Raw genomic sequence first — 14,184 nt, forward strand, 5'->3', positions numbered from 1 at the left:
ATTACTCCTGGAGTGAAGCATCCTTTCCTCACATTTATGCCAAAATAAATAAATTGCCGGGGTCCAATCTGGTTCCTAATGTAGTTTGGGATTCTGATCGAGTACCCTAACACTTTTCAAATCTGTTTGGGTCGCAATCCCAGTGTTACAGCTGGGACAGATGAGCAACAGCCACCAATGCTGGGGCAAGGGAGTGAGTGTTGTTCAGAGGCAAATTTGTGTAGTGCTGACACCAATAATGATTTCCAAATTCAAGATGTACTATTGGTGAACAAGAGTCAATTTAAAACAAGGGGTTTGGTATTTTACTATTGGAATAGAACACTGCACATGATTCAACATTGTGGTCATTTTCTTGGAAGTTTAGTGGCTTCCAGCCTCTCCTGTGAAAATATAAACACTTCAGAGATAAAAGGCAATTTTACCCAAAAATCAAATTGTGCATAGTTCTGACTGGATTGGCTGTCAGGGAGGCAATATCAGTGGCAGCAGAGGATATTTGTTTGGCTATTTTGGGAGACAGAGAATGAATGATCATCCCAATGGATCAACTGCTTATGACTTCACTTCATTCTTTGCCAACAGTCACTGTGCTGATAAAAATGCCCTGAGGATTTTGTAAAAATGTTTGTTGTGGTTACAGAGGTGGAGTGAGATCAATTACATGAAATTTCCCTGCCAAATTCTTCTTGGTATCGTTCCTAAATCAGCCTTTCAATAATTCAAATTTATTAAATGTTTCTTCTTGGAGTGTGGGTATCTCTGGCCATCGCTAACTGTCCTTGAGAAGGTGGGATGAGCTACCTTATTGAACTGCTGCAGTCCACATGGTGTAGGTATATCCACAGTGCTGTTGGGGAGGGAGTTCTGGGATTTTGAACCAGTGACAGTGAAGGAACAGAGACATATTTTCAAGTTAGGATGGTGAGTGATTCGGAAGGGAACTGCAGGTGCTGTTGTTCCTATTTATCTGTTGTCTTCATTCATCAGGATGGTAGCTGTTTTGGGTTTGTAAGTTGTTGTCAAAGGAGTCTTGGTGAGTTGCTGTCATGCATCTTGAAGATGGTGCACACAGCTGGCACTGTGTGTCGGTGATGGAAGGAATGAATGTTCGTGGATAGGGTGCCAATTAAGCGGGCTGCTTTGTCCTGGATGGTGTTGAGCTCCTTAAGCATTGTTTGAGCCTCGCTCATCCAGACAAGCGGGGAGTATTCTATCATACTTCTGACTTGTGCCTTGGGGATGGTGGATTGGCTTTGAGGAGTCAGGAGGTGAGTTACTTTTCACAGAATTTCCAGCCTCTGACTTGATCTTATAGTCACAGAATTTATATGGCTAGTCTAGCTCAGTTTCAGGTCAATGGTAATCTTCAGGATGTTGATAGTGGGGGATTCAGTGATAGTAATGCCACTGAATGTCAAGGGACAATGGTTAGATTCTCGCTTGTTGGAGATGCATATTGCCTGACACTTACATGGCATGATTGATGTTTACCAATTATCAGCCAAAGCCTGGATATTGTCCAGATCTGGCTGCATTTGGATATGAACTGCTTCAGCATCTGAGGAATCGCAAATGTTGATGGAGAAAAGCTCATTAATGAAACAGGCAAAGTTGGTTGGGCCCTAGGAACTCTTTCATTGATGTCCCAGGATTGAAATGATTGATCTCCAACAACCATCTTCCTCTGCACCAGGTATACTCCAAGCGGCAGAGAAATTTCCCCTGATTCCCATTAACTTCAGTTTTACTAGGGCTACTCAACCAGCTCTTTTGACCATGTTTGAACCAAGCCTGTAATGAGGTCAGGAGCTGAGTGACCCTGGCAAAACCCAAACTGGGCATCACTGAGCAGGTTATTGCTCAGCAGGTTGATTGCACTGTTGATGATCCTTTCCATCACTTTCCTGATTATCGAGAGTAAACTGATTGGGTAGTAATTGGCCAGGTTGGATTCATTCTGTTTCCTGTGTACAGGACATACGTGGGCAATTTTCCACATTATCGGGTAGATGACAGTGTTGTAGTTGTACCAGAAGAGCTTGGCTAGGGGGCACAGCATTTTCTGAAGCACAAGTCTTCAGTACTATTGCCAGAATGTTATCAGGACGCATTGCTTTTGTCGCATCTACTGCCTTGAGCCATTTCTTGATATCATGTGGAGTGAATTGAATTGGTTGGAGACTGATATCTGTGATGCTGGGAATCCTCTGAAGGAGGCTGAGATGGATCATTGACTCGGCACTTCTGACTAGAGATTGTTGCAAATGTTTTAGCCTTATCTTGTGCACTGATTGCTGGGCTCCTCCATCATTGAGGATGGGGATATTTGTGGAGCCTCCTCCAGTGAGTTAAGAATAAGAACATAAGAACATAAGAAATAGGAGCAGGAGTAGGCCATCTAGCCCTTCGAGCCTGCCCCGCCATTCAATAAGATCATGGCTGATCTGAAAGTGGTTCAGTTGCACTTACTCGCCTGCTCCCCATAACCCTTAATCCCCTTATCCAACCGTGACTTAAACATATTCAACGAGGTAGCCTCCACCGCTTCAATGGGCAGAGAATTCCAGAGATTCACTACCCTCTGAGAGAAGAAGTTCCTCCTCAACTCTGTTCTAAACTGACCCCCCCCCCCCATCCCTTATTTTGAGGCTGTGTCCTCTAGTTCTTGTTTCCTTTCTAAGTGGAAAGAATCTGCCTCTACCCTATCTAGCCCCTTCATTATCTTATATGTCTCTATAAGATCGCCCCTCAGCTTTCTAAACTCCAACGAGTACAGGCCCAATCTACTCAATCTCTCCTCATAATCTAACCCCCTCATCTCTGGTATCGACCTGGTGAACCATCTCTGTACTCCCTCCAAGGCCAATATATCCTTTTGCAAGTAAGGGGACTAAAATTGCACACAGTACGTTAGTTGCAGCCTCACCAGTGCCTTGTACAGTTGCAGCAAGACCTCCCTGCTTTTATATTCTAACCCCCTCATGATAAAGGCCAACATTCCATTTGCCTTCTAGATCACCTGCTGCACCTGCACACTAAGTTTTTGCGATTCATGCACAAGGACCCCCAGGTCCCTCTGCACAGTAGCATGTTGTAACTTTTCACTGTTCAAATAATATTCTATTTTACTACTATTCCTTCCAAAATGGATAACCTCACACTTGCCAACATTATACTCCATCTGCCAGATCCTCGCTCCACTCACTTAGCCTATCCAAATTTCTCTGCAGACTTTTCGTGTCCTCCACACAATTCACTTTCCCAGTCATCTTCGTGTCATCAGCAAACTTTGTTACCCTACACTCGGTCCCCTCCTCCAGGTTGTCTATGTATATGGTAAACAGTTGAGGCCCCAGCACCGATTCCTGCAGCACGCCATTAGTCACCAACTGCCAACCAGAAAAGCACCCATTGATTCCAACTCTCTGCTCCCTGTTAGATAGCCAATCCTCAATCCACACTAACACTTTACCCCCAACTCCGTGTACCTTAATCTTTTGCAGCAACGTTTTGTGAAGCACCTTATTGAACGCCTTCTGGAAATCTAAAAACACCACATCTACCAGTTCCCCTCTGTCAACTGCACTCGATACATCTTCATAAAAATCCAGTAAATTTGTCAAACACGATCTTCCCTTCATGAATCCATGCTGCGTCTGCTGGATCGAACCATTCTTTTCTAGGTGTCCGGCTATTTCTTCTTTAATGATGGATTCCAGCATTTTCCCAACTACAGACGTTAAGCTAACTAGCCTGTAGTTACCCGCCTTTTGTCCACTTCCTTTTTTAAACAGCGGCGTAACAGTAGCTATTTTCCAATGAGCTGGCACTTCCCCAGAGTCCAGCGAAGTTTGATAAATTACAACTCACACATCTGCTATTACTTCTGCCATTTCTTTCAGCACCCTGGGATGCATTCCACCTGGGCCCGGGCACTTGTCTACCTTTAGTCCCATTAGCCTACCAAGCACTATCTCTTCAGTAATAGTAATCTTTTTAAGGACCTCACCCCCTACAGTCCCACGACCGTTAATGTTCGGTAAGCTATTTGTGTCCTCTACCGTGAAGACCGACACAAAAAACTTGTTTAAGGCCTCAGCCATTTCCTCATTTCTCATTATTAAATCCCCCTTCTTGTCTTCTAAGGGTCCAACATTTACTTTAGCCACTCTTTTCCTTTTTATATATTTGGAAAAACTTTTACTATCAGTTTTTATATTTTGCACTAGTTTAGTTTCATAATCTAACTTTCCTTTCTTTATTGCTTTCTTAGTTGTTCTTTGTTGTTTTTTAAAGCTTTCCCAATCTTCTAATTCCCCACTAGTTTTGGCCACTCTGTACGAATAGGTTTTCAATTTAATACTCTCCTTTATTTCCTTCATTATCCACGGCTGGTTATCCCTTTTCTTACATTCCTTCTTTATCACCGGAATATATTTTTGCTGAGTACTGAGAAAAATCTCCTTAAAAATCTTCCACTATTCCTCAGCTGTCCTACCAACTAGTCTGCGCCCCCCCTAGTCTACATTAGCCAATTCCGCCCTCATCCTATTGTACTTCCCTCTGTTCAAGCAGAGGACCCTGGTTTGGGACTCTACTTTCTCACCCTCCATCTGTATTAGAAATTCAACCATATTGTGATCACTCATTCCAAGAGGATCCCTCACAAGAAGATCTTTAATTCTACATGTCTCATTATACAGGACCAGATCCAAGATAACTCGCTCCCTTGTAGGTTCTGTAACATTCTGTTCGAGGAAACTATACCAACAGCATTCTAAGAACTCTTCCTCAAGTGCACCACATCCGACTTGAGTCAACCAATCAATATGCAGGTTAAAATCCCCCATGATTATTGCCGTTCCATTTTTGCATGCATCCATTATTTGCTTATTTACAGCCCGCCCCACCTCAAAGTTATTATTTGGGGGCCTATAGACCACGCCCACTAATGACTTTCTCCTCTTAGTATTCAATGTTGTTCAATTGTCTACCACCATTCACAGCTCAATGTGGCAGGACTGCAGAGCTTAGGTCTGATCCATCAGTTGTGGGGTCGCTTAGCTCTGTCTATTACTTAAAGTTAAAGTTTATTTATTAGTCACAAATAAGGGTTACACTAACACTGCAATGAAGTTACTGTGAAATTCCCAACTCGCCACACTCTGGCACCTGTTTGGGTCAATGTACCTAACCAGCACATCTTTGGATGTGGAGAAAACCCACACAGACATGGGGAGAACATGCAAACACAGACAATGACCCAAGCTGGGAATCAAATCCAGGTCATTTGCGGGATGAAGCAGCAGTGCTAACCACTGTGCTACAGTGCTGCCCCTGTTGGACACAATCCAGGTCAAAGCATCACCTTCTCAAGGACAGCTAGCGATGGCCAGAGGTACCCACATCCCAAGAAAAAATGTTTTAAAAATTTGAACTATTGAAAGAAACAATACCAAAAAGAATTTTGCAAGGAAAATTCTTGGAATTGATCTCACTATACCTCTGTAACTACAACAAACACTTGTTTGAATTCCTCAGGGCATATTTGTTGGCACAGTGACTGTTAGCAAAGAATTAAGTGGTCATATTTGCTGCTTATGCTGTTTGGCACAAATATTCCTGTGTTGTGGCTTCACTAGATTGACAGCTCAGTTTTAGTGTTGCTCCTGGCATGCCCTTCTGCACTCTTCATTGAACCAGGGATAATTTCCTGGCTTGATGTTAATGGTAGAGTGGTGGATATGCCAGACCATGAGGTTACAGATTGTGGTTCTGTTGCTGATGGCTCACAGCATCTCATAGTTGCCCAATTTTGAGTTGTTAGATCTGTTCAAAATCAATCATATTTAGCACGGGGGTAGTACCATCCAACATGGACGGCACGGTGGCACAGTGATAGGCACTGGTGCCTCACAGCGCCAGGGACCTGGGTTCAATTCTAGTTTTGGGTCATTGTCTGCGTGCAGTTTGCACATTCTCCTCATGTCTGCGGGGTTTGCTCCAATTTCCTCCCACACTGCAAAAATGTGCATTGGGGGATTAGTTGGGGGGGTTGGGGGGGTGGTTAAGGAGATGGGACAGGGGTGAGCGAGGGTGAGTTGGTGCAGATTTTAAGGGCCAAATAGCCTCCTTTTGCATTTTAGGGATTCTATGATAGAGGGCATCCTCAATATGAAGACAGAACTTTGTCTCCGCAAGACTGTGGAGAGGTCCCTTACCAATACTGTCACAGACAGATGCATCTGTGGCTGGCAGGTCAGTAAGGATGAGGTCTAGTATGTTTTTCTCTCTTGTTGGTTCCTTCACCACTTGCCGTAGATCCAGTCTAGCAGCTAGGATGCAGCCAGCTCACTCAGTGGCTACTGAATCACTCTTGGCAATGGACATTGACATACACTGTCCAGGGTACATTCTGTGCCCTTATCACCCTTTGTGCTTCCTTCAAGTGGTGGTCAGCATGGAGAAGGACTGATTTATCAGCTGAGTGGGCCGGGGGTTGGGGGGGGGATGTTATGTGCTAATCAGCAGCCAATTTCCTTGACCATGTTTGACCTGGTACTATGAGGCTTCATGGAGTCCACCATTGGTGCCACGGCAATTCCCTCTCAACTCTACAACGTTGTACCGCCATGACCTCTGGCTGGGTCTGTCCTGCCAGTAAAACAGGACAAACCCAGTGATATGACGGTGGTGCTTTGGGTGTTATGTGTAAGGTATCACTCCGTGAGAATGACTTTGTCAGGATGTTGCTTGACTAGCCTGTGAGACAGCTCTCCCAATGTTAGCAGAAGCCGCAGATGTTAGATAGCAGGACTTTGCCGGGGCGAGAGGGCTGGGTTTGCCATTTTAATTCCCATTGCAAAGTTCAATGTTGGGTGGTTTGTCCAGATCCATTCCTTTGAGATGATTTACAGTTTGAAATAACTTGAGTGGCAGGCCAGAGAATTTCAGACGGTACCTCAGTCAGTCACATTCTTGTGGTTGTGGAGTCACATGTAGGTCAGACCAGGGGTAAGAACAGCAGATTTCCTTCTCTAAAGGACAGTGCCAATTGCCTATCCTGTTCCTGTGCCTCTATGTTCTATTGCAGATATAGGGTGAAGCTGAAGTCTGAACCCAGAGACTCAGGCCTCTGTGTATAGTTCTAGTCATCCTATTATAGAACGGATATTATTATACTAGAAAGAATGCAGAAAAGATTTACTAGGATGCTACCAAGACTTAATGTTTTGAATTATATGGAGAGGCTGGAAAGACTGGGACTTTTTTCCCTGGAGCATAGGAGATTTAGAGATGATCTTATAGAGATCTATAAAATAATGAGGGGCATTGATAAGGTAGATAGTCAATATCTTTTCCCAAAGTTAGGGGAGTCTAGAACTATAGGTTTAAGGTGAGAGGGGAAAAATACAAAAGGGTCCAGAGGGGAAGTTTTTTCACTCAGAAGTGGTGAGTGTCTGGAACAAGCTGCCAGGGACAGTAGTAGAGGTGGGTACAATTTTGTCTTTTAGAAAGCATTTAGACAGTTACATGGGTAAGATGGATATAGAGGGATATGGGCCAAATGTGGGCAATTGGAACTTGTTTTCTGGTTAAAATAAAAGGGAGGTATGAACAAGTTGGGCCAAAGGGTCTGTTTCCTTGCTGTAAACCTCTATGGCTCTATGGCACCTACTTAGTCCAAGCATGTAAACTTGTAGGCACTCAATAGATTTTGATGTTAGTACAAACAAGCTAAAATGTGATAATAAATTGAACTCTGAGATAGCTTACCTGCTGCAGTTGGGTGTGCAGTTCCAGTGATTTGTTCAGGGTGATGTATTTGCTCCTCATTTCATCGAGTAAGTCTTCACAGAAGTGGCGGAGATCCTTGCATTTCTCCCGGATTAAGTCCTCTGCGTAATGGTGATTGGATATCAACTGGTTTCCTTGTGAGATCAGCACCTGGGCATTCCCAATTACTTCCTGTGAATAACACACTCCATTCACTTTGTATCTGAAAGCATCGACAACACTTGAACATACAAATAAGGGCAGATGTAGGCCATTTGGCCCCTCGGGCCTGCTCTGCCATTTGATAAGATCATGGCTGACCTATTTATGTTGAGTTCCACATTCCCATCTACCCCCGATAACCTTTGACCCCCTTGCCTCGGAAGAAGCTATCGACCTCCGCCTTAAAATATTCAGTGATCCCGTCTCCACCACCTTCTGAGGCAGAGAGTTCCAAAGTCACACAGTCCTTGGAGAGAAAATATTTTTCTTCATTTCCATCCTAAAAGGGTGATCCCAAATTTTAAAACAGTGCCCCCTAGTTCTGGTCTCACCCAAAAGAGGAAAATCCTTTCAACATCCACCTTGTTACCATTCAGGGTCTTATGTATTTAAATGAAGTCACCCCTCACTCCTCTAAACGCCTGTGGGCCTGTCCACCTTTCCTCATAAGATGACCCGCTCATTCTGGGTATCAATCCAGTAAACCTCCTCAGATCTGCCTCCAACACATTTATATCCTTCCTTAAGTAAGGAGACCAAAACTGCAAACAGTATTCGAGATGTAATCTTTCCCCAGTGATGGAATATTGTTCGATTCTGAATGACCGCAGAGTGATACAGCAATAGGAGGAGCCAATTCACCTCCTGCACCTACACTGACTCTTTAAAAGAGTTATCCACTCAGCCCCACTCCCCCTACTCTTTCCCTGTAGCCTTGCAAACCTGTTACCCTTTGAGTATGTATCCAATTCTCTTTCGGAGGTTATTGCTGAATCACTTCCATCACCCCAATTCTAGCAGAACAAAGCAGATGATATTAGACAGATCGATTGGGATTGAGATTATTAAAGTGAGTAGGATCCTGTTTTACTAAGCAATTTGGTGATCAGGTGTAAAAGATCACTGTCCATAACTGATCACTACATCAAAGAAAAGTAGACAACTCACCTGCGCAACCTAATTCAGATCACAGGGAGATCTTATGTGAAGAGACAATCAACTGGATGGTTAGGGGGAATGCAATCAATGTACTAAATTCAGATTTTCAGACAGCTGTCTCATTCTTTAAAACTCCGATAAAGACCAATTGTCCAACTTTTCCGAAGATAACCCCTTCGTCCCAGGAAATGAGTGGTGTGAACCTTCTCTGAATTGCTTCCAATGCTAATATGTCCTTTTCCAAGTCAGGAGATCAAATCTCTACACTGTGCTCCAGATGCTCACCAACGCTCTATATAATTACAGCAGAACTTTCCCGCTTTTATAATTCATTCCCCTTGCAATAAACACCAGCATTCCATTTGCCTCCCTGGTCACTTGCTGGACATACATGCTAATGTTTTGTGATTCAAGTAGCGGAACATCAAGATCCCTCTGTACTGCGACATTCTGCAATCTCTCTCTATTTAAATAATAGGGTTGGGTGGGAGGAAGTTTGTGTGGTTGGGCTGAATGGTGTGTCTCTGTGTTGTACACTATAAGAAATTTCATTCATTTCTATTCATTAATATTTATAGAGTTAGGCTCTGTATGATGATATCACCTTACCTGAGATTGTTCATCAAATTGACTCAATTCTCGAAGAGATTGTTCAGTGTGGGTTACACTGTCACCAGTTTCTGGCATGTATCCTGCCTCAGCTGATAAATAATCCAAGGCTGCCTTTATCTGTAGAAGCAAATTAAAACAGAACACACTCAAAAAACAAGGCCACCAGTGAAAACTGTTACACATGAGAACTAGAGAATTCTTTCCTATTTTTAAATAGTTAAGTATTTCCCGTTCATATATATCTTGCATCATGATGAATTATGGGCAGCATGGTGGCATAGTGGTTAGCACTGTTGCCTCACAGCACCAGGGACCCAGGCTCAATGTCCGGCTTAGGTCACTATCTGTGTCCAGTTTGCACGTTCTCCCTGTGTTTGCATGGGTTTCCTCCCACAGTCAGAAAGATGTGTTGGTTAGGTGCATTGACCTGAACTGGCAGCAGAATGTGGCAACTTGTGGAATTTCACAGTAACTTCATTGCAATGTTAATGTTGGCCTTACTTGTGACTAATAAATAAAAAGAAGTAAGAGGATATGCTACTTTATGGCATTAGGGCTGTTTTATCAATGTGCTGCATTGGCTCAATTGCAGGAACTTAATGTTTTTGAGATTGGAAGGTTGTTTCCAATGGGGTTCATCAGGGATCAGCACTAGATCCCCTGCTTTTGGAGTCTTTTTTAAATGATTTGGATGTAGATGACTCAAAAATTGGCCAGATGTTTGATAGTGAGGAGGGTAGCTGTGGATTGCAAAAAATAAATCAATGGATAGATCAGATGGGCAGAAAAGTGGCAAATGGAATTAACTGAGAGAAGTGTGGATTGATGCACTTGTGGAGGTCAAACAAGGTAAAGGATTACAAATGGGAGAGTACTGAGAGCTGTAGAGGAAGTGAGGGACCTTGGAGTGAATGTCCACAGACCCTGAACATAGCAAGACCATTTGATAATGCCATTAAGGCAGCATAGGGAATCCTTAGCTGAGACATAGAATATAAGACAGGGAAGTTATGCTGGAAGTATATAAAAATATCAGATAGGCTACAGCTTGAGTACAATTCTAATCACCTCATTACAGAAAGGACATTATTGCATTAGAGAGAGTCCAGAGGAAATTTACAAGGATGTTGCCACTCAGGACTGGAAAATTGCAACTCTGAGGAAAGATTGGATTGGTTGGGATTGTTCTCCTTAGAACAGAGCACGTAGACGGGAATTAGATTAAGATGTACAAAATTGTTTAAGGGCCTGGATAGAATGGATGGGAAGGGCCTGCTTACTTTAGCAGAGGTTAGTGACTTAGGGGCATAGAATTAAAGTGATTGGTAGAAGGTTGAGGAAAGAATTTTCACCAGAGGGTTTAAGGGTTTGGAACTCACAACCTAAAGGGAAAGGAGAGGCACAGACCCTCAACTCACTTCAAAGGTATCTGGATATACACCTCAAATCCCATAACCTGCAGGGCCATGGATCAAATGCTGTAAAGTGGAATTAGGCTGGGGTGGCTCAATTTGTGGCTGGCACATTCACAATGGGCAGAGTGGTCTCTTTCCATGATGTAAAAATTTCTTTGATTCTACAAACAATGTGAGACAGGAAGAGGAAATCTAACCTAACAGGTCATTCCCACACTCCTGCTGCCTCATGGCCGGACACATCTGAGGTCCCCCTCTACTGGGTAATCTCCTGGGAGGAACAGCAAATAGAGAAACAATCTCATATAGGGGAAAAATTACCCTGAGAAGGTTAACAGGAGTTCTTTCAGGATGTTAATGTTACACTTACAGAGTGGAATTCTCTGGCCATGCTGGTCTCAAGGCTGAGAATTCCCACCTGAATGTCACTGGGGTTTCACACTGTTCGCAACCTGCCTGTGGCAGGCAGGATGGGAGAATTCTGGTCATAATTCCTTGGTGCTGCCCAGGGGGAGTCAAGACCACAGTGTGGTCTTTAGAACATAAGAAGCAGGAAAAGGCCATTTGGCCTCTTGAGCCTGTTCCACCAACCGATAAGAACTGAATAGTGGTTGGGGAGTTATTTGCATTCAGGGATCTCCTGTGCAACCTGCTTGTTTTTTTTTGACTGATGACCATCCAGTCCTTTCAGATTCTTTTTTTTTAAAACATGATTTTATGAAGAGTTTTCCATTTACATTCACAGCAAGATGCAACAAAATCCCAACAGTCTAGCATAGTACAGAGTTATTATTCCAATAAATGTACAGAAAAGAACAGCGAATATTCATACAAATAATTCCAATTATCAATCATTGCATTTGTCGTGGTTGGCGTCTCCTCTTGTACGAATATGAAAGGATGGCAGGAAGGGTGTGAAATCAAAGGATAACAGGATAAAATCTTGAACACGTGGCCCCATGATACACACCTTCCTCCACAGCATAACAGGGACTGAGTTCTACAACATATGGGATCCTTTGTGGGGTAATACACAACCAACTGAGACCTGTTTCCTTGCTGTAAACCTCTATAACATCTTGTGGGTGGTACTTGACCTCACAACCTTCTGACTCAGAGAAGAGCAGGGTACCCACTGAGTCACAGCAGACTTCTTGTTAGAGGAATTAGCCCGAGGAATTTGGTGGAAACGTATTGATGAATTTCACATATGGTCAACTCTGTTGAAAGAATGATAGGATCAGGCAATTACCTCTTTGAAAGCTTGTTCAAATCTCCAGAGCTGGAGACACTGTTCAAGTTTTAGCAGGTGCTTTTCCCAAAAGCCGTCAAAAGCCGTTTCCATCTCGTGCAACTGGGCAAGGAGTCTGGGATCAGAAATAGAAGTGCTATAAGATAATAAATCCACCTCATGTCACTCAGTCCCAGTTACACAGATCTTTTACAGCACAGAAACAGCCGATTCAACCTAACCAATCAATGCTAGCAATGTGTTGCAAAGAGCTTCCTTACTTCACATAACCCCATTAAAATATCTTTCAAATCCTTCCTCAAATCTTGCTGAAAAGAGACATGCTGCTAAATCATTCTGTCTCATACTCATCAGGACAAACACAAGAATACCAAATTTCAAACAATCACAATAATTTATACTACAGGAGAAAAGAATGCTGATTGGTTGGCAAGTTGCCATGCAGAAACCAATTTAACATGAATGAATCTCCAACTCAGATGAGCAAAACATTGTGTTTGTTTGGGGGAAGGGGGGATTTTCTTATTTCATAAAGTGTAAATCAAATATAAGACATTCTCATATTTCAATCATACCTGGGGATGACGAAGAAAATGTCTGACTGGATTCTAGATGGCGGAGGGGTTATCTGATGAAGGTATTTGGGCTTTACAGGAATTAATAGGGCAGCTGGAAGGAAGCATTTTCCTGCTGGTGGAGTCTCAGTCAAAGGATCACAACCTTAAGGCAGGCCTCGGAGGAGACAAATCAGAAAACATATGCAAAATGTGGAAAAAAAGCCAACTCGTTATTTTAATTCTCAGGGTAATCAATTTTTGCAAAATAAGGGCATTAAAGGAGTTGGAGCCACGAGTTAGGATAAGTTTCAGCTGTTATCAAGTACTAGGAGACATAGGTTTAAGGTGCGTGTGGAAAGGTTTAGAGGAGATGTACGAGGCGAGTTTTTTGACACAGAGGGTGGTGAATGTCTGGAATATGTCGCCCGGGGAGCTGGTGGGAGTAGGTACAATTGCCGCATTTAAGGGCATTGAGATGAATACATGAATAGGATGAGAATGGCAGGATGTGAACTCCGCACGTGCATATGGTTTCAGTTCAGGCATGTATTGTGATTGGCGTAGGCTTGGAGGGTCGAAGGGCCTGTTCCAGTGTTGTATTGTTCTTTGTTCTTTATTTCACTGACTGGTGGAATAGGTTTGAGGGGCTGAATGGCTTCCTCCTGTTCCTATAAATCCTGAAAACCGGTTTTGCGCACTTTCCATAATGGACTCCCAGAGAGTGAGTGATATCAAATGAATGGTTACTTTAACATACTCACCTTTTGACAGTCGCTCGATCGCCATCCTTCTCCATTTTACTCTGTGCGTTGCTGTCAGGTTCCATGAGGTTGGTCAGAAGCAGGTCACCTTCTTTAATCACCCTTTGGACGTCATTCTGTACAAGACAACAAACAGCAGCTGACTCAACAAGGGGTCTGGGCAGAAGTTTCAAACCACTATAACAAATGATCAGTAGCTATCTGCACTTAAATTGTGCCTTTAACACAACCATAGGTCCCAAAAGTGCTTCACAGGAGTAATTATTAAAATAAAATTAACACTGAACCATCTAACAAGAAGGGCAGATGGCCATAAAGCTTGGTCAATGATGTAGGTTTAAGATGTAAGATTTAAAGGTGCACCATTACCAAGTATCTTAAAGAAATAACAGGCATTTTTCTAGGGTCATTCATGACCTCAGAATGACCCGAAGCACTCTCCACACAATGACTTACCTTGGAAATGTAAGAAAGCCTGGCAGCCAATTTGGGTACATTAAACTGCCACAAACAGTGACCTGATAAATGCAGATCATTTGTTTTTACATCAGAAATGTTGACCAGAAGGACAGGAAGACCCCCCAGCCCCAGCTCTGCTTCATATGAATATATAGAATAGGAGCAGAAGTAGGCTATTCGGCCCCTCG

At 43.1% G+C, this 14,184-nt stretch overlaps 1 protein-coding gene across 5 annotated transcripts in view; it reads right to left on the bottom strand.

Annotated features, from left to right (window-relative positions):
• The window catches only part of mcf2a (MCF.2 cell line derived transforming sequence a), a 163,817-nt gene that overhangs the window by 67,046 nt on the left and 82,587 nt on the right, over positions 1 to 14,184 (bottom strand). For all 5 annotated transcript variants that reach the window (XM_080187797.1, XM_080187799.1, XM_080187798.1 and 2 more), the window contains 4 exons: positions 13,538 to 13,653; positions 12,220 to 12,334; positions 9,550 to 9,669; positions 7,780 to 7,971 (listed from right to left, as the gene is read on the bottom strand). In XM_080187797.1, the coding sequence (XP_080043923.1) occupies positions 7,780 to 7,971; positions 9,550 to 9,669; positions 12,220 to 12,334; positions 13,538 to 13,653 (543 nt within the window). The remainder of the gene's footprint in view (positions 1 to 7,779; positions 7,972 to 9,549; positions 9,670 to 12,219; positions 12,335 to 13,537; positions 13,654 to 14,184) is intronic.

This window comes from Carcharhinus amblyrhynchos, chromosome 4 (genome assembly GCF_965287045.1).
Source record: "Carcharhinus amblyrhynchos chromosome 4, sCarAmb.v2.hapA, whole genome shotgun sequence".
NCBI lineage: Eukaryota > Metazoa > Chordata > Chondrichthyes > Carcharhiniformes > Carcharhinidae > Carcharhinus > Carcharhinus amblyrhynchos.